Consider the following 19,512-nt stretch of genomic DNA (forward strand, 5'->3'; position numbering starts at 1 on the left):
GCTGCTATCATCTCTGGAAGCTCTCCATGTGCCAGGCATTGCACTGAAGACTTTACAGCTCATCTTCCCAACTACCCGTGAAGTGGTTCCTTAATTATCCTCATTAAACCACTGAAGAAAATGAACCCAGAAAGGTAAAATAGCTGTCTAAGACGGTGTCAGAGCTAGGACTTAACCCGGGTCTGCAGCCAAAGCCCATATTCTGAACAACCAAGTGAAACTTATTTAAGATGACAAGGTCTGAAAGTGATCTCGCCTCCCATCCTTTCCCCAGAAGTCACGCGTGCTCAGCAGCCGGGCGTAACCAGACTCCACCCACAGCCCCGGCGTGCCCATCTGCGCAGGCGCGCTCGCATCCGGAGGCCAGTGGGCGGAGCCGGCGCTGAGGCGGTGCCAGGGAGGCGGCAACGCGCATGCGCGGGGTTTGGGCTGCGGTCTTCTCACGAGGCCGGAGGCGGCGGCGATGGCGGCCGAGAGGGTTGTGCCGGAGCCGGCGGCTTCAGAACAGCCGGCGGAGCTGCCCGCCTCGGTGCGGGCGAGCATCGAGCGGAAGCGGCAGCGGGCCCTGATGCTGCGCCAGGCCCGCCTGGCAGCCCGGCCCTACCCGGCGACAGCGGCTGCGGCGACCGGAGGTTCGGGCCCCGCGGCCGGGTCCCGGGCGTAGCTTCCGCCTGTCTCGCGTCTGCGCCGTCCGCCCCGGGCGTCCGCCCCGCGGGCCTTGGCGAGGCGACTTGTCCCAGGTCCCGGAGCGATACCCTGGTAGAATCGGGTGGACCCCAGGCCTCCGGATCCCCAGCCCCGTTGTTGTCACTGCGGCTCGGCGGCCCGGCCTCCGCCTTTGGCTTTGGAATGGCGCCGCCGTGCCTCTCGGCCCCGCAGCTGCCCAGACCTTCCCTCTCTGTTCCCTTCCTGCGGCGGTCCTCGTACAAAGCTTCCAGACATGTAACGCGTTTAAATAGTGCTCTTGTACCTGCGCGCTCGTTTGTCCATCCCACAAAAAGCGAGCGAGTGCCTGTGTCCCGGGCCCACAGCGCGGACTTAGCCCTGCTTTCTTGGGAGGTCAGAGAGGAACGCTTTGCGTTTTTCACCGAGCTTTCATGATCTCATCTGAGCTCACAGCCGACCTGGAAAATAAGTAGGGCAGGGTTTGATATCTGTGTCGTATAGATGCGGCTTTTGAGATCTGGGGAAGGAAGGGGCTTTGCTCAGGCGCAACCCAGCCAGTGCACGGGATAATCAGGAACAGCTTCGCGCTTCTGATCTGGGTCCAGCGCCTTGCGTGGCTTCCTCCCCCCTCCCCGCCCCCGCCCCTTTGATTTACTAGGCATCTCCCTCGCCCTCCGGAAGAAAGGCTGTTGTTTTTCTGGGACCTGGATTTAACCTCCCCCCCTTTCTTAAGACATCTTGTGGCTAGCTTCCATCACGTTCCTGGCAGTCCCTCTTGGTAGTGATTCACCCATACTGTTTTCCACAGATTTCTAGAATCTTCTTCATCCCTACTTCTACCCTACATCATATTTCCCTGACTGCTGCAGGAGCTTTCCAGTTTTTCATGTCTCTGACTGCCAGTCTATCTAACCCATAAATCTTTTTCTTTTCCATTTAAAAGGTTTTCCATTGCCTCCATGATAAACTCCAGGTTCTTCAACATCACCTGGTTCCAGCCTATTTCACTAACCTTGTCCCTTTTTGCCTCATACTTTCTGTGCCATCATACTGCAGTTCTGCCTCATGGTCCTGCACACATGGTATTGTTTTTTCTTTCTGTGTCTTGCCTCTGCTTTCCCCATGTGCCTGGAATGCTCTGCTCATGTGATTTCTCTATCACTAGTCTGAGCTTCTTAAATACAGGTATTTGGTCTTGTTTTTTTTTTTTTTTTTTTTTTCTGTCTAGCCCTTAGCACAAGTGTGATAGTAAGTGGATACACGGATATTTCTTGACTGGGTGAAAGTAGGAATGCTTCTGCCTTCCAGTTTCTTCTCCCTTACATCCTCCTCCTCCTCTCAGACTGGTCTCTTCCTCTCATACCTTTAGGTACCCTTCTATTAAACAACAATCCTTATATTTTATAGCAGTATGCAAGTTAAAAATTGCTTTCATGGTTGCCATTGAATTTGCTCTATTGCTTTTCCAAGTCACTTCTGACCAGAATCTCTCTCCTTGACTATAACAGGCAGAGAATCTACTTTGTAACTGAAGCTGGCAAACAGTCTTTAGAGAGGTTTTCCAGGTTATTTAAAAATTCTTATTTAAAATTCTCTAGCCCTTTATAAAGCATAAAGTGCTTTTCATGTTTATCTACATTGGTCCTAATATAGATCTTGAGAGGTGTATAAGAAATCATTCTCATCATCTATAGAGGCACATAAACATTGGCAGATAGGTGCTTCAACAACCCTCCACCCTTCAACACGTTGGTTACCTACTGGTGTTCTAACTTTGAACAACACAGGTATAGAGAAAGTAAAGAATTCCAATTCAATTAAATCCAGATCACAGAGGAAACAAGATGAGGCAATATTGGGTATCACCAGTATATAGGTCAATTTTTCCATTCTCCTTTTGATGGATATTTGAGTTATTTCCAGTTTGGGGCTGTTATGAATAAAACTTCTGTGAACATTTGTATATATATCTTTTGGTGGACATTTGTAGTCCTTTCTATTGTGTTCATTCATTCATTCATTCTGTTGTGTATATTCCTAAAGATGGAATTGCCGAGTCATAGGGTAGATGCATATTTAGTTTTTGTAGATATTGTCGAACAGTGATTACCAATTTATAATCCCATCAGCAACATCTGACAGTTCTTGTTGCTCCATGTACTCACCAACGTTTGGTATTGTCAGTCTTTTAAATGTTCTGGTGGGATTATAGTGATATTTCAGTGTAGTTTTAATTTGTATTTTCTCAGTGGTAAGTGATGATGAGTACCTTTTCATATGCTTATTAGCCATTTGGATAGGCTCATTTGTGAAGTGCCTATTCAGGTCTTTTGCCTATATTTTTTTCTAAGTTGGCTTATTTGTTTTTTTCTTACTGATTTGTAGGATTTCACTATATGTTCTGAATATGATCCTTTGTCAAATGTACGCATTATCTCAGTTTTTGTCCTTTCTTGTCACTCTTATAGTGGTGTCTTTTGATGAATAGATGTCTTAATTTTAATCAAGTGGTAGCAATTTTTTTTTCTATATGTTACTGATTTTTGGTTCCTGTTTAGGAATTTCTTTTATGTTTTCTTCTGGAAGCTTTCTTCTTTTGCTTTTTACATTCAAGACTATGATCCACTAAAATTAATTTTTTGTGTGTGTTCTTTGGGAGGTAGGGGTCAGTTTATTTATTGAAAAGACCATCTTTTCCTCACTGTATGGTAATGGTGCCTTTGTCATAAATCCTTGAACACATATTGAAAGATTATCTTTTCCCCTGGATTGCCATGGAGTCTTCGTCATAAATTTAATGTGTAGGTCTATTTCAGGACTCTTTCTTCTGTTCCATTGGTTTATTCGTTTCACTTTAAGCCGGTATCACACTGTCTTAAAAACTGTAGCTTCATAGTAAGTCTTAAAATCTACTAGAGTAAGTCCTCCAATTTTGTGCTTTTTAAAGATTGCTTTGGTTTTTCTAGGTTCTTTGTATTTCTATATAAATATTAGACTCAGCTTATCAGTCTCCCCTCCCTCTACCCGCATACACACACAACAGTTGGGATTTTGATTAGGATTACATTGAAAATCTAGATACATTTGGAGAGAATCGACATCTTGAGTCTTCCAGACCGTGCACATGTTACATTGCTTTACTTATTTAGGTCTTCTTTATTTCTCTTAGTAGTGTTTTGTAATTTTCAGTGTAGAGGTTTTGCACATCTCTTCCTAGGTGTCTGATATTTCTTTATTCTAATTGTAGATTCTTGTGGAAAAAAAACATCCTTGTCTTGAAATCTATTAAGTTTAATGACTCTTAAAAAAAAAGACAAAAAAAGAAAACAAAAACCAAAAAACAAAATCAAAACATTAAAAAAAAGTTTAACGTATGTTCCTATTTATGCAGAAGGGAACACATGGACTCAACCTAGTTCAACTGTTGACTATTTTTATTTACTTTTTGTAGGTGTGGCTAATGTAAAAGCAGCCCCAAAGATAATTGACACAGGAGGAGGCTTCATTTTGGAAGAGGAAGAAGAGGAAGAACAAAAAATTGGAAAAGTTATTCATCAACCAGGTGAAGTGTGAGTTTTTTTAGAAACTATATATCTAGACTATTTTGAGTAACATGCATAATTTTTTGCAAACTGATGTTAAGTAATTCCACACTTACTTTAGTCAGTGAGCAGATTAACTTTATAAGAGTGGTAAAAAAGCTTCTTTATTAAGGACAATAGCGAGACCTGGCATAAAAAGAATGTAACTTCATAATCTAACACTTCAGTAAATCAGTTATGTATTAAACACAATATAAAGAACTGGAAGCATTATTTGGTCCTAAGTTTGGTAGGCAGTAATATGGCAGCCTACAAAATTGATTCCAGTCTTTAGCTGTAGGAGCCAGAAGTGTTGTGTATTCCTTGAGGAAGGTAAGAGGCCTGTTCTGCTCTGTGTGTTTCTAAACTATTGTTTTTAGAAGCTGATGCTTGAAAGATTAAAATACTTGTTTTTAGTTTGGATGCCATACTTTAAGATGGATGTTCACAAGTGTATAGTATTCAGAAGAGAGTGGCCAAAATGGAAGTCCTGAAATGGAAACATGAACAGTTGTCAGAACGGGTAGGTTTGACTGGGAGGCTTCCAGGTGCCTGTAGATACAGGAGTCCTCCTCTGTGGGAGAGAGCTTGTACTTACCATGCTTTGCTTTGGAGGGCAGAACTTGGAACAATAGGTGACAAATCTCCCAGTGAGGGAGATGTCATCCAGTGTACTAAAGCTTGCTTATATTTAGCACCATGCCATTTACAGAGTGTTGGCACATGTATCATGTGACCCTCACTGTGACTGTGAAATGGAGAAACTTCCTAACCACGTGAAGTGCTGCCTTGAAATAGCAAAGCTTCGAGGGGTTCAGAGATTCAAAGGTCACTCGACTGGGATATTGTAGAGTAAAAGCCCTGAATTAGGAGGGAGCCATTGAATTAAATGATCTTTAAACCCCTATGAGTTTATAGACATGAAGACTCAGTATAACTGTTGGCAGATTCCTGAATTATTGTGGGCTCTGAAGCCTATGCTTTGATTTAACAGGCCATTCAACCAGTATTATTGATAACCTCCGGTAGTACCGTGCTGCCTGACTAAGGGATGCATATGGCGTATGTCATTGCTGATACGTGTTGTTGATGCAAGCCTGCCTCTTGCACATGGAATTCTGGTAGGGAATGTGTGCACATTAGACATGGTGTCCCCTTTGAGGGTCTCCCTTTCTTTGGGCTGAAATAGCCTAGGCCAGGGCTCAGGGCTCGGCAGTGGAGTTTTGGCTGCACTTTGCCCCATTTGCCCCTTCAGCCAGATAGCTTTGCACAAATTTGTACAACTTTATGTGACTGACCTATTTGGGTAGAGAAAACCAAGAGTGATTAATATTTTCTGTCATTTTTTTCTTTGTTAATTTTTAAAGATAGTCTATTTCTTTCCTCTTTTTTTTATTTTAGAAGGTAGCAGGGATTGAACCCAGGACCTCGTACATGGGAAGCAGGCGCTCAACCAGTGAGATAAACCTGCTCCCCAGAGAAAGCCTCTTTCTTCAACATAGTGGGAAAAATAAGAATCATTTATTCATGTTATTAAGCTTTACTGACTGTAAAACAAAGACTATCAGGTGCTTTTAGGGTCTAGAGCAATGCAGTTCCTCAGAATCACCTGGAAGGCTTCGTTCAAACAGATTGCTGGGCTTCATCCTGGAGTTTTTTGTGGGTTAGTAGGTGTAAGAGGAGGGCCCTGAGAGTTGGCATTTCTAACGAGTTCTGTGGTGGTGCTGATGCTGCTGGCTAAGGGACTACACTTACATTCCCTGTGTCCTTTAGGACTGTAGGCGACTGCAACTCCGGGGAGAAGGAAGGAGTGTGTAACAGCAAGGCCAGTTGCTGTTTATAGTGTCCTTTTTGAAAACAACCCTTCTAGAACCTTTTTATAGGACCAAAATCAGATAGAAGAAATGGCAGGGAAATCCTGTAATCATCACCAAAACATTTTACTGGCTGTCTGGTATATGTAGGGCAATGTGTTTAAGTAAAGTTATGAACAGGGTTTCAGCTCTTAAAGAGGTTAGTGCTTAGATAAGCAATAAGATACACATGCATGCACACACGTAACAAGGTGATGTTAAATCTCAGAGGTGAAGAGGGAAGGGTATTGATTTAGTCTCTTGCTTCATTTATATTTTTGTTGGAAACTTCTATTGTGAAGCAGCTTTGGCAATTTCACCCTAGGTTAAAATGAAATTTACCAAGCTCATCAGCATCATTATCAGAGGAGGAAGAGAAGTAAAACAAGTAGAATTCTGTACTCTTGATATGAGGTTAAGCTGGAATTAAGTACCAAGCTCAAGCTAGTTAAAGGAATAATTTTATCATTTTGATAATTTTGATGTTAATGCTTTGGAATCATTGTAAAAATGAAATTCCATGATAATGAGGTGTTTTGGTACTTAAGAAATTAAATCCCACTCCCACCCTCCAATGGAATTCCAGTCAAAGCCTCTGTTGTAAATTCAGGTATGTGGTGAAGGCATCATAATGAAAGGACCCATTGCATTGAGGATCTCTTTACTTTTTTTTTAATGATTTTTTTAAAAGATTTATTATTTCCCCTCCTCCAAGCCCCCCCCCTACTGTTTGTACTTGCTGTCTGCTTTCTGTGTCTGTTCCTTGTGTGCTCTCTGTTTCTGCTTGTCTTCTTTTTAGGAGATACTGGGAACCAAACCTGGGATCTCCCAAGTGGGAGGGAGGTGCGTAATTGCTTGAGCCACCTCTGTTCTGTGTTACTGGGTCTCTCATTGTGTTTCCTTTCTCTGTCATCTTGTTGCATCAGCTCACCACTCCAACCTGTTGCATCAGCTCGCTGTCTTCCTCATCTTCTTTAGGAGGCATCAGAACCAAACTGGGGACCTCCTGTATGGTAGGCAGGCACCCAACTGCTTGAGCCACATCTGCGTCTCCTCTTCACATTTAGTAAAAAAAAAAAGTAGATCCTTGATTATCAGATCAAGTGTGATTGAAGTTATATTTGCAGTTTATTTTTAAAATTAATTAGTTTTTTGGGTTTTTTTGAGAAGAGGAAGATTTGGATAGTGTGAAGGACAGTAGTAAAATGGGAAAGGACTCTGTTAACAGTGAAAATGAAAATATAAGAATCCTGGCTATGACAGATTACATTTGGAGGGACATGTTTTCCTGAATAGAGGCACAAAGAGAAACCTAAGTTTCCTCTGACCTGTGTCAGCTGCTGTCATCCTGGTGCAGATGGCTGCTAGATGCCAGTCTGCAGGCAAGCAAGGCCTTTACTCTGAGCTCCTGCCTTGCCTTTTTAAATGCTAGTTGAATAGTTCAGCTTTGTTGATCAGTCATCATCTCCAACATGACTTGTTTATACCAGACTTACCTAGTTTTATTAACAGTAGTGGTATCTTCTGGCTGGCCTGAAGTTCCTTGGCTTTCCATCACAGTGGTAATGCACATGGTAGCATCTTCTCCTTTCTCTTCCAGGTTCCCTTGATTTCTAGCTTCTGGCTCTCCCTCAGGCTTCTCTCTCTGGCTTTCTCTGCAAGGCCTCCAGTATTAATAATCCTATTAACCCGTCTAGGATTAAGACCTCTTCCAGCAGGGCCACACCTTAATTGAAGTAAGGACCTCATAGAAGGCCTGGGTTACGGTGGGGTCACATCTGCTAGAATGGATTTAGATTAAGAATGCTTTTCTGGAGTATGTAACGCCAAGCTCCGGCACCCATTTCTTAAATATTGTTTGACAACTTGCTTTTTTTGTGGCTATGTAATAATCTGTTTTATGGCTGTACTGTGATGATTTCAATGTAGCCCATTTTGTTTATTCCTTATTTTCTCTATTCTGATATTTGTTGCTATAGTGAATATATTTGGAGTTAAACTTTGTCCACATCTCTGATTAATAACAGTAGAGTAATTGACTCAAAAACTATGTACATTTTTGTTAAAGTTCTACATATTAAAAAGTAAATTAACAAGGATGGGAAGAGTAAAAAACCAAAAGTAAATAAACAAGGCAACCCAGCGATTTTTCCACATGAATAGCAACCCTCCCTGCTCAAGGGGGGAAGGGCAGAAAGAACTAGTCCAAGTAATTTATATAACCTGCTTTATGTGGTTGTGGTGGGAAGAGAATTGCAAAATTCTTGAATTCCTTTTCTAGAGTGATGTGGGTGAGACTATTTTGGATGTTCCAGGCTCAAGCAGATGACTGAATGTGTAGAATTTGTTGAGAGTCATGGCTCTCACTGTGGAAAAAAGGCTACATAAGGATAGACTGGGATTAAGTAAGGGAGAGCTGTGTGGGGAGAGATTAAAATTGGAGGTATCTGTATGGACTCTTGATTTCTAAACTCTGTGCTGTGTGTATATATGCATTATAAGTATATGTGTGTATGTGTGGGCACATACATGTATCTGTGTCTATGGATGTTTATATTTCTGAGCTCTGTCCACAGAAAGGGCCTTGAAGCAAAGACACCCCAACCCCAGCAGCAGTGACCATCACTGGGGCCCAGACCTTGGACTATATTGCGATTCCCCCTAAAAGGAATCAGGGCCCTTTAGAAAAATAGCTGATTCTACAGTCAGGGCAGGATGGCTGCAAGATGGACTTGGATCTCCTTGTAGTGCCAGGAAATTTATAAGTGTTCAAAAAACGGGAGTCTGCGTTAAGGACACAGGACCACCTTGAAGGGGCTCCTACTGACCAAATCTGACACAGTTCGAGCACCAAAATAAGTAAGGACATTAATGCATTATAGACCATTGTAAAACCAGGGACTCATGAGTCCATATCAATAGTAGACAGATGGGAAGCAGATTTGGCCCAACGGATAGAGCGTCCGCCTACCATATGGGAGGTCCAAGGTTCAAACCCAGGGCCTCCTGACCTGCATGATGAGCTGGCCCACGCGCAGTGCTGATGCGTGCAAGGGTTGCTGTGCCATGCAGGGGTGTCCCCTGCGTAGGGGAGCCCCACGTGCAAGGAGTGCGCTCCATAAGGAGAGCTGCCCTGCGTGAAGAAAGTGCAGTCTGCCCTGGAGTGGTGCCACACACAGAGAGCTGATGCAGCAAGATGACACAACAAAAAAAGACATAGATTCTGGGTGCCGCTGACAAGAGTACAGGTGGACAGAGAGAGCAGACAATGGGGCAGGGGCAGGCAAGGGGAAATAAATAAATAAATAAATAAATAAATAAATAAATAAAAGAAATCTTTAAAAAAAATGGTAGACAGATACATACATGAGTGAAGGGGTAAATAATCAAACTGGAGAGGAGAGGCTCTTGCTTAGAGGAGACTGTCAGTCTGAATGGGAAATATAAAGGGAGTGATGGAATTGTAAAATCACTTTAGTTAACTTTTTCTGTAATGAAAAATGTTTAAAATTAGAAGGCCTTCTGGGAAAGTGGCAGACTAGAAAGACATGGGACTCTCTTTTCCTTCAGAAAAATAGCTAGAGGACATGCTGAAATAGCCTAGAAAAAGATCTAGGCTTTAGGATACCAGGTGAAGCCTGGACACTGCCCAGAAGAGAGAGGGACAAAGGAGGGAAATTGTAATGACAGAACTGTGAGTTGAAAGCAGTGACTGCTGCCGCCGCCACCATCTGCCACATTAAAGGCACTTTAGAACTCTTGGGCCTCTGGCCCTCGACTGCAGACAAAGGGGATGTCTGGAGCTCTACTACCCCAGGAAAGAGGGGAGAGAGGGCCACCACCTAAGGCTAACTCAGCTTCTGACCCACAAATTTGGTCTGCTGTGTCCCAGGAGCCCTGCCAGGTGGGGTGTGGATGCACCATTGTTTGCCTTGGAGCCAGCAAGGGGCTAAAGATATACAAACCTCCCAGTGTCTTCCTCTACTAACAGGGACTGATGGTTGAGGACTCAGAGGGGAAGGGGCTGCCAGAGAAGGCTGGAGAACTGTCTCAGAGAAAGTTTGAGTTGCAAGGCTCATAGCCTCCAGACGGGGAGCTCTAGAACATTATCTTGTCTGTGTTGCAACAAATACACCCCAAACAGGTATTGAACTGAGAGTTGCCAATGAGTGCCAATTAAAAATAAGTAGGAGAAGCTTTTTCTGGCTTCTGTAGCCTCCTTCCCCAAGGCCCTAAGTAGCAACTCTACAATCGATTATTGGATCTAGTGCCCAGTTTTGAGCAACCAATAGGACAAGCCTAACAATCAAGGTTGAGCCAAGAATCAAAGAGCAATGATAATACACAGCTTCCTGCACTAAATCCCTACAAGAGAGAAAGAAATTGAGGATCTGAGTAAACTACATCCTTATCAGATGCCTAGATATCAGCAAAAAATTATGAGCCATACTAAGAAAATAGAAGACATGGCCCAAGAAAAGGAATATATCAAAGCCCCAGAAGAGATGCAGAATTTGAGAGAACTAATCAATGAGATGCACACAAATTTCCAAAATCAAATTAATTGAGTTGAAAGACAATATGGTTAAAGAGATAAATGATATCAAGAAGACATTGAGGGAAGTGGACTTGGCCCAGTAGTTAGGGCGTCTGCCTACCACATGGGAGGTCCGCGGTTCAAACCCCGGGCCTCCTTGACCCATGTGGAGCTGGCCCATGAGCAGTGCTGATGCGTGCAAGGAGTGGCGTGCCACGCAGGGGTGTCCCCCGCATAGGGGAGCCCCACGTGCAAGGAGTGTGCCCCGTAAGGAGAGCCGCCCAGCGCGAAAAAAAGTGCAGCCTGCCCAGGAATGGCACCGCACACACGGAGAGCTGACACAACAAGACGACGCAACAAAAACACAGATTTCCGGTGCTCCTGCTAAGGATAAAAGCAGTCACAGAAGAACACACAGCGAATGGACACAGAGAGAAGACAATTGGTGGGGAGGGGAGAAAAATAAATAAAAAGTAAATCTTAAAAAAAAAAAAGACATTGAGGGAAGCGGTTGTTGCTCAACTGATAGTCTCCGCCTACTATATGGAGGGTCCAGGGTTCTATATCCAGGCCCCCTGACCTGCGTGGTGAGCTGGCCCATGTTCAGTGCTGCCACACGCAAGGAGTGCCATGCCACACAGGTGCCCCCCTTGTAGGGATGCCCACACACAAGGAGTGTGCCCCACAAGGAGAGCCGCCCTGTGTAAAAAAACCGCAGCCCACCCAGGAGTGGTGCTGCACTCCTGGAGAGCTGATGCAGCAAGATGATACAACAAAAAAGCAACACAGTTTCCTAGTGCCACATGACAAGAATGCAAGCAGACACAGAAGAACACAAGCCAATGGACACAGAGAGCAGACAATGGGGGTGGGGGGAAGGGGAGAGAAATAAATCTTTTAAAAAAAAAAGACATTGAGTGAGCGCAAACAGGAATTTGAAATCCTTAACAGAAAAGTAACAGAGCTCATGGGAATGAAAGACACAATAGGTGAGATCAAAAACACATTTGAGATATACAAGAGCAGACTCGAAATGATAGAAAAAAGAATAAGTGATACCAAAGACAGAACAGCTAAAATTGAAGACAGAAAAGAACAGAAAGAGAAAAGAATGGAAAAAATTGAGCAAGGGCTCAGACAATTGAATGATAACACAAAATGCAACAACATACGTGTCATGGGAATTGCAGGAGAAGAGAAGGGAAAAGGGGCAGAAAGAGTGTTTGAGGAAATCAGAGCTGAAAAATTCCCAGCTCTCATGAAAGAAATGAATTATATGTCCAAGAAGTCCACCATGCCCCAGTCAGAATAAATCTGAATAGACATACTCCAAGACACATACTACTCAGAATGTCAAATGTCAAAGATAAAGAGAAAAGTCTCAGAGCAGCAAGGGAGAAGCAGGCCATCACATACAAGGGATGTCCAGTAAGACTTAGCGCAGATTTCTCTTCAGAAACCATGGAGGTGAGAAGACAGTGATATGATACAGTTAGGATAGTGAAAGAGAAAAACTGCCAGCTGAGAATTCTTATCTAGCAAATTGTATAATGAAGGTGATTATAAAATATTCACAAACAAACAGAAACTAAGAAAGTTTACAAAAAAGAATCCACCTTTGCAGAAAATATTAAAGGAAGCCTTAGAAACTGGAAGAAAAAGACAGGAGATACAGGCTTGGAGGAGAGTATAGAAGAAAGAATAGGAGAAAGGATAAGCAAAAGAGTAAAAAGACAGACAAAAATAAAATTGTACCTATACTTTTTTATGGCTTTTGATTACTAATGCTATGCAGTGGCCTCCTTATTGGTATTTCTGACTGAAGTTTCTCTTCATTCACATCCTAGTAAATGAATTTTTTGAAGATACCACTTTGTATCACTGGCCCTTTCCCCCAATTTTTGTTTTTTCCTTCTGTCTATAGCTCTGGCCCTGGAATATTTTATAAAGGGCCTTTTTTCATTTTCTTAGAGTTTGGGGATTAATGGGGCTCAGGGGTGGTGGAGGGAGTATCACCAGACCTTGTGTGTGCTTTGGTAAAGGAAGGTAGAGATAGGAGATGTTTGCAAGGGAGGACGGGTGGTGGTAGTGAATAAATGGCAACATCTTTTCTCTCCCTATTTGGAATTGTGGCAGTTCTCAGAGTTGGGGTTTGGCAGTCGGAGTCAACCACAGGACTTACCTAGTGGTTGAGAGAGATAAAAAGGAAGCAGTTTGCTCTGCTGATGGGGGCAGAAGCGAGTCCTCCTGGTTCAGTCCCTTGTCACATAATGTTGTTCTTAGTAGAAAAGAGTTTCCCATTTAGAAGTGAATTTGGTACCGTCTCCCTCTTACCGCTGCCTGGCCTTTTCTTGCTCTTTCTCATGTTATGTATTAGTGCCCCATCTAGTAGACAAGCCTTCCCCCCACCCCCACCTCAGCACCCTGCAGTACTGTGGTCGGTAGCATAATGGCCCCCAGAATTTGAGACTATGGTATCTGACAGCAAAAGGGACCTTGCAGGGCAGATTATCCTGGATTATTCAGGTGAGCCTAATGTAATCACAGGCTCCTTCCTAGTGGAAGAGGGGGCTGTGGCTGTGGAAGAAGTCAGAGTGACACCATGTGGGGACTCAACCCCCATTTATTGGCTTTGGAGGTGGAGGGAGGGGACCAAGGAATGTGGGCAGCCACTAGAAGCTGGCAAAGGCAAGGAAACGAATTTTCCTCTAGAGTCTCCAGAAAGAACCGCAGTGCTGCTGACACCTTGATTTTAATCCACTGAGACCCTTGTTAGACTTCTAAACTACAGATCTGTAAGATAATAAATTTGCCTTGTTTTAAGCCACTAAGTATAAATGATAATTTGTTACAGCAGCAGTAGGAAACTAATACAAGTAACTCGCAAGTGATTGAGGTTCAAAAACTATTTCATTGAATGGATGTTATTTTTTCCTTATATTAGATTTCTCATCTTTTTTTCATTTTTAAACAGCTTTTTAGGCAAATAGATGTGCAAGGCATAAAGTACATGATGATAAGCTAATAAAATATAGAAAAATGTATAGTTCTAGTCACAGAAAAAGGAAACTTATGGAATGAATCTCCTTTCTTTAGGACCTGTTATGGAATTTGATTATGCACTATGTGAAGAATGTGGGAAAGAATTTATGGACTCTTATCTCATGAACCACTTTGATTTGTCAACTTGTGATAACTGCAGGTACTTATTTCATTTCTGACAATGTTCTAGTTGCCATAGTTTAATGTTTGCCTGTAGGTTTTATTGCAAAACAATAGTTAGATCCTTTTGGATTTACTATTTTTTAGTAGTTATGGTTTTTATTTTGGGAGTTTCCTAAAATTATGGTTTCCACTTTGTCAGAGAAAGACAAGAAGCCCTCTGGCTTGTGCTTGTCAGAGTTATATGTCCCATTTATAGGGGGGATGTCCCTGGCCTTGCCATGGGAATTCCCTTTTCCTTTCTGCTGGCCTGTGGTTTTACCGTGTGGCTCAAGACCTTCTCTTCTCCAGCCCGAGGGAGCCGCCTGTTTTTGACTTACCCCATGCATGCTGACACCTTGGTGTGAGGACTGGGGCTTCCGTGAGAGGAGGGGGAACCCCTCCAGACACTCTCCTAGTTCCCTCAGCCCACCTCTCTTCACTCTTTTGCTACCCTGAACAGGGGGAGAATAGAGGAGGAAGAATCACATTTCTCTGTCATTCTTTATCTTCTTTTTTTTCTTCCTTATATCACCCTAAAGTAACCCTGCTCTCTCCTCATGGTTCTCCTGCCCCTACTGCTTACCTCAGCCAGCTCCTGTGTTGATGTCCCTCACACCTTGAAGGTCCTATTTTTGGATTCTTACCCGGCCCTCTTCCCTGTCCCTAAGTCACCTCCTTACGGGCCTAGAGGACCCACTCTTGCAGAGTCCCGCGCAGGCATTGGGAGCCGTCATCCTCGGCTTGCTGCTGAGGGCCTCCTCAGTGGACAGGGAGAATGGGATAGATCTGGTCTGCTGACCGCATCTGCACCTGGGAATGTTCTGGCACTTCAGTAGCAATTTTAAATTAAAACTTATTTCCCATTGACACTCAAGCGTACCGGGGCTAAGGCCTGTTGTAGTAGCATCACTCTCTTTAAAGTTCACTATAGTTTTTGGGAACTGAAGCACCACATACAATTTTATTTCCATGAGGAAATGGATTCCAAGCAATGTCTCAATTTAAAAGTTGTGCAGCAGTCTAGAAAAAAATATTTTTTTATTGAAATATATAATAATTAGGAACACAGCCTTGAATTGTTTCCTCTCAGCATTTTTGAAGACTATAATTTTAGTACACTGTAGTTCTACTTGTTCCCTCCTTTACTTTATACTTGTAAATTATTTAATTTTCTTGAAATTCTTCCCAGTTTTAAGTCCTGTGGTTTTGTGATAGTCCTCTGCTCGTAACAGTGATTTCTCCCATCCCTGACTGTTCCTGCTTTTTTTTTCCAGGGTTCACCATTTCTGTCAAGGTCAGCCTCATTCATTGGCTATTTCTCTACTATCATATGTTTAATTCCAAATCCATTTGGCTCTGTGTTCACATCCTTTCCTGAATCTGTCCATTTCTCCCCTTCTCTTCCACCACTTCCTTAGTTTAGGCCGTCACCAGCTCTTGCCTGGACCACTGCAGTAGTGTTCTAACTGGTCCTGGCTTTTCTTTTCCCCATATAGCAGCCAAGTGGTCCTTTTTAATATAAACCAGATCATATCACTCTTCTGCTCAAAACTTACTTTTTTTTTTTTTTACTCAAAACTTTTAAAGGGTTTTTAACCCTGTTTAGAGTAAAATCCAGGCGTCATCATTGCTTTCAAGGCCCCCTGCCCATCTCTGACTTTCTTTCACTACTCACTTGCCATCACTTACTGTGTTCTGCTCACACTGGCCCATTTGGCTGTGAGCACCAGTTGCAAAGCACTATCCTGCCCCAGAGTCTTCGCATTTTTCTTCCCTCTGCTAGCAGTGTCCTTTCTCTAGCTATCCAGAATGCTCTCTTGATTCCCTAAGGGCTTTGCTCAAATGTCCCCTCATTAGTTGCCTTCTCAGGTTACCCATGCGCTCTGAAATTTCCTATTCCTTTACCATTCTTTATATTTCCTTATGACTCTTACCTCCATTGTTGAATTTGTTTGACTTTATTCTCCCAACTAGCTTGTAAGCTTCATGAGAATGGGGCTTTGTTTTCTATCCTGTATCCACAGAGCCTCTAACATTACCTGGCATGCACTTGGAGAACAAATGAATGGGAAGAACTACAATTTGACTCTGTCTCCATTTTTACCTTGGAGTCATCTGGAAATTTCCCTGTGTTAGCTGGTTGAATCATGCATATTTATATTCACCTTATTTCCTGCCCATTTTGGCTTTAGACTTTAATTTATATATTCTTTCTTATTGAGTCTTTGCTCATTTATATTTGCTCTGTTCTTATAAGTCATTTCAGTCCTTTGTTGAATAAAGGGGACTTTAAATAAGTGGACAAGAAATTTTTAAATTGTTAAATGATATGGAGCTGCTGCTAATATAACATTAACTTTTCAGAATAAGTAAAAGATAACTATTGTTCTGTTAGGATTTTTTTGTGCTTTTAATTTTATATGTCCCCTTTGGTGTGCATGCCCTAAGGTTGCTGGACGATTTGAAAACATAAGTGTTTTTGTTTTTTTAAAAATTTATTTTATTTTTCTACCCCTCTCCCCATTCCTCCCATTGTCTGCTCTCTGTGTAGTGTTTGTTTTTAAAAATTAATTTATGCAATTGTCTTAACTATTTTTAGAGATGCTGATGATAAACACAAGCTTATAACCAAAACAGAAGCAAAACAAGAATACCTTCTGAAAGACTGTGATTTAGAAAAGAGAGAACCAGCTCTTAAGTTTATTGTGAAGAAGAATCCTCATCATTCACAATGGGGTGACATGAAACTCTACTTAAAACTACAGGTCTCTAATAAGTTTTATTTATTCATTTCAAACTGGCAGTGAAGTTTTAGCAGTTAATTCATTGTCATCAGTTCATATTTTGCTTACAGAGAATTAAAAGATCCTTTTCCTTTTCTTGTTTTGTATGTGACAGTCATATGTAATAATCTTTTTTTTTTAAAGACATCTTGTAGAGTGAAATAAGCCAGATACCAAAAGGCAGATATTGTATATTCTTGCTTGTATGAATACCTAGAATAAGCAAATTCATAGAGACAGATAGTAGGTTCTAGGTTATAGGCTACTGTAGACTGAGGGGTGAGGGGAAAAGAGTTACTGCTTAATGGTACTCAGTTCTGCTTGAGACTGTTTTTCCCATTTAGTGTACTAGGCACCTTGTCAAAATTCAGTTGGCTATAGATAATGAGTTTCCTTTCTGGGACTCTCAATTCCAGTTCATAGTTCTGCAGGTCTATTTATATGCCACTGCCCCACTGTTTTGGTAACTGTGGCCTTATAGGAAGTTTTGAAATTGTCAAGTTGAATCAAGACCTCCAAGTTGGTTCTTCCTTTTCAAGACTGATTCAGCTTTTTAGCGCCCCTTGCAATTCCAATTTTTTAAGAATTTGAGAAGGAATGGTCTTAATTCTTCTTTGAATGTTTGGAAAACTCACCAGTGAAGTCATCTGATCCTGCACCTTTTCTTTTTTTGGAGGCTTTTGATTATGGATTTATTCTCTTCACTCTTATGGTTATTAAGATCCTCTATTTCTTCTTGAGTCAGTTTAGGTAAATTTTGTTTTTCTAAAAATTTAATAACAGTATTTTCTTATTTTGCTTTTTAGTGTGGCCCTTGATATTAGGAATACAGTTAAGAAAGTTTATAAAAAAATTCATGTTAAGAATCAGATCCCATTTCCCTTGCAAATATTAAAATCTTACCACCCCCTACCCCCCTCAGAAATGTCACAAATCCCTAAAATCTGACTTTACTTGGGAAATAGCCATTTGGAACCCTGTCAAGTATCCATGTAACTCTAGTAAATCTTAGAGCAGATCTTCTCAACTGTTGTGCTACTTGCTGCACATGGGTTACAGGTGTCCTAAGATAGTCATTTGCTTAGCACCTCAGCCTGCTGGAGCAACTAGGCCTGTTGCTTTGAGTCACCACCAGCCTCCCATACAAATGTGGTACAAATAATATTATGTTCTTTTTGTGACATTGTATGAAAAGGATTGGGAGGCACTGCTTTAAAGCACAGTTCGAATTGGAATGTACTAGAAATCGTGTATCTTCAAATTTAAGAGGCCATGTTGTGAAACAAACATACTGAATTTCATTATAAGACATTATTGATGATAGGATTTGCCATTATTTTATGTACCATTAAAAAATGAAAACATGCTTCTAATTAAACAGACCCAATGCTTTACCACTTGGTGCTTTTATTTATACTTTCTGAAATAGTTTTCTGCCATAGAGCACACTTGTACATACATAAATAGGAAAATGCAGGTGCAGTAGATTGATTAAAGTATTCCTAAGCTGCTTTACATTCAGAGTCCAGTTTTTCTGAACCACTTTTTGACTGGTAGTTGCTAAAGTATCATTCAGCACACTGATTATGCATTTTCAGGGATGTTAAATTGTGGGAAAATATGATGCCTTGGAATTCATGAAATACCAGTATATTAAATTAAGAAATTTGAGTTTGGCTACTTTGTATTTTGGTCCCCTTAACATACTGTAAGAGGTATCCTGAGCATAATTCTTAGTGTATGAATACTCTTTTGCAAAATAATATTATAAAGTATAAACTTATTTAATTTCAAGCCTTTTAATGTGAACAGACTATTTTTGGGTCCTTCAACTACCAGAGTCTTTTAAAAATTCATCTTTTAAAGATCAGAAATGCTTATTGCCTCCAGTCACAGAAGAGTAGCAGTGGCTGGTGATTGCCTGTGGTGGGAGACTTTGGAGATGACCCATATTAGAGAGCTCGTGCGGCTGGTTAGTTGGCACATAGGTGTTTGGTGAGCCTGCCAAAACTTACCAAGCCCACTGACGACATGTACTTCTAAGTGTTGATTCATGCAGAAATAAATGATATAGCCAGAGGACAGCTTTTCTATTTATATTCTAATTCAGCATATATTTATTGAAGGTTTCTTAGATTTAGTAGAGGTTTTATTAGAGTTCCAGTTATTAATATTTAAAATCATAATTGTCAAATAGTTATAAATTTATACATGAGTTTGATCATTATTTGGTACCTGTGGACTTAATCACAACGAATTTCAATTTGGATTCTGGGTTGTAGGTGGTGAAGAGGTCTCTTGAAGTTTGGGGTAGTCAGGAAGCATTAGAAGAAGCAAAGGAAGTTCGAAAGGAAAACCGAGAAAAAATGAAACAGAAGAAGTTTGATAAAAAAGTAAAAGGTAAGTGGCTACATTGTGTATCATGAAGGGCTATGTTTTATTGCTTCACAAAAAGCCTCTAGCTAAGTTCTTTCTGTTTGAGATAGATCACTGAGATCAGGAGAACGCTCATTAGGTTAGCGTTTGAGGCTCAGTCCAAACCTCATGGTACTGCATTTCTGAAACTCATGTAAGCAGTCACCTTGAGTGAATCATGCTTTCATATAAAAGACCAGGAAAGGTGGAGGGGCTTGTTACCTAGTGGCAGAGTTGGAACTGGAACCAGGCTTTCTTGTCTGTATGTCCAGCTCTCCATCTGTGTCTGATGGTCTATTCCTTTGTCCATCTATCTGTGCATTCGTTTGTCCATCACCCTCCCACCCTCGGTCCATCCATCCAGTATTTACCAAGGGCCAACTGTCTGCCAGGCACTTTGTTCATGTTAATGCTGTAGTCATCATTTGTCAGGGGAGAGACAAGAGCAAACAAGTGAGCTCCCAGTCGTAACG

The 19,512-nt window shown here is 41.7% G+C and overlaps 1 protein-coding gene across 1 annotated transcript in view; it reads left to right on the forward strand.

Moving 5' to 3' along the window:
* Positions 1 to 391: 391 nt before the first annotated feature.
* Positions 392 to 19,512, forward strand: part of XPA (XPA, DNA damage recognition and repair factor) — a 32,803-nt gene continuing 13,682 nt past the window's right edge. Inside the window, exons 1-5 of the mRNA XM_004453959.4 lie at positions 392 to 632; positions 4,118 to 4,228; positions 13,734 to 13,839; positions 16,441 to 16,606; positions 18,907 to 19,024. Of these exons, the coding sequence (XP_004454016.1) occupies positions 464 to 632; positions 4,118 to 4,228; positions 13,734 to 13,839; positions 16,441 to 16,606; positions 18,907 to 19,024 (670 nt within the window). The 5' untranslated portion in view covers positions 392 to 463. The remainder of the gene's footprint in view (positions 633 to 4,117; positions 4,229 to 13,733; positions 13,840 to 16,440; positions 16,607 to 18,906; positions 19,025 to 19,512) is intronic.

This window comes from Dasypus novemcinctus, chromosome 8, assembly GCF_030445035.2.
Source record: "Dasypus novemcinctus isolate mDasNov1 chromosome 8, mDasNov1.1.hap2, whole genome shotgun sequence".
Classification (NCBI taxonomy): domain Eukaryota; kingdom Metazoa; phylum Chordata; class Mammalia; order Cingulata; family Dasypodidae; genus Dasypus; species Dasypus novemcinctus.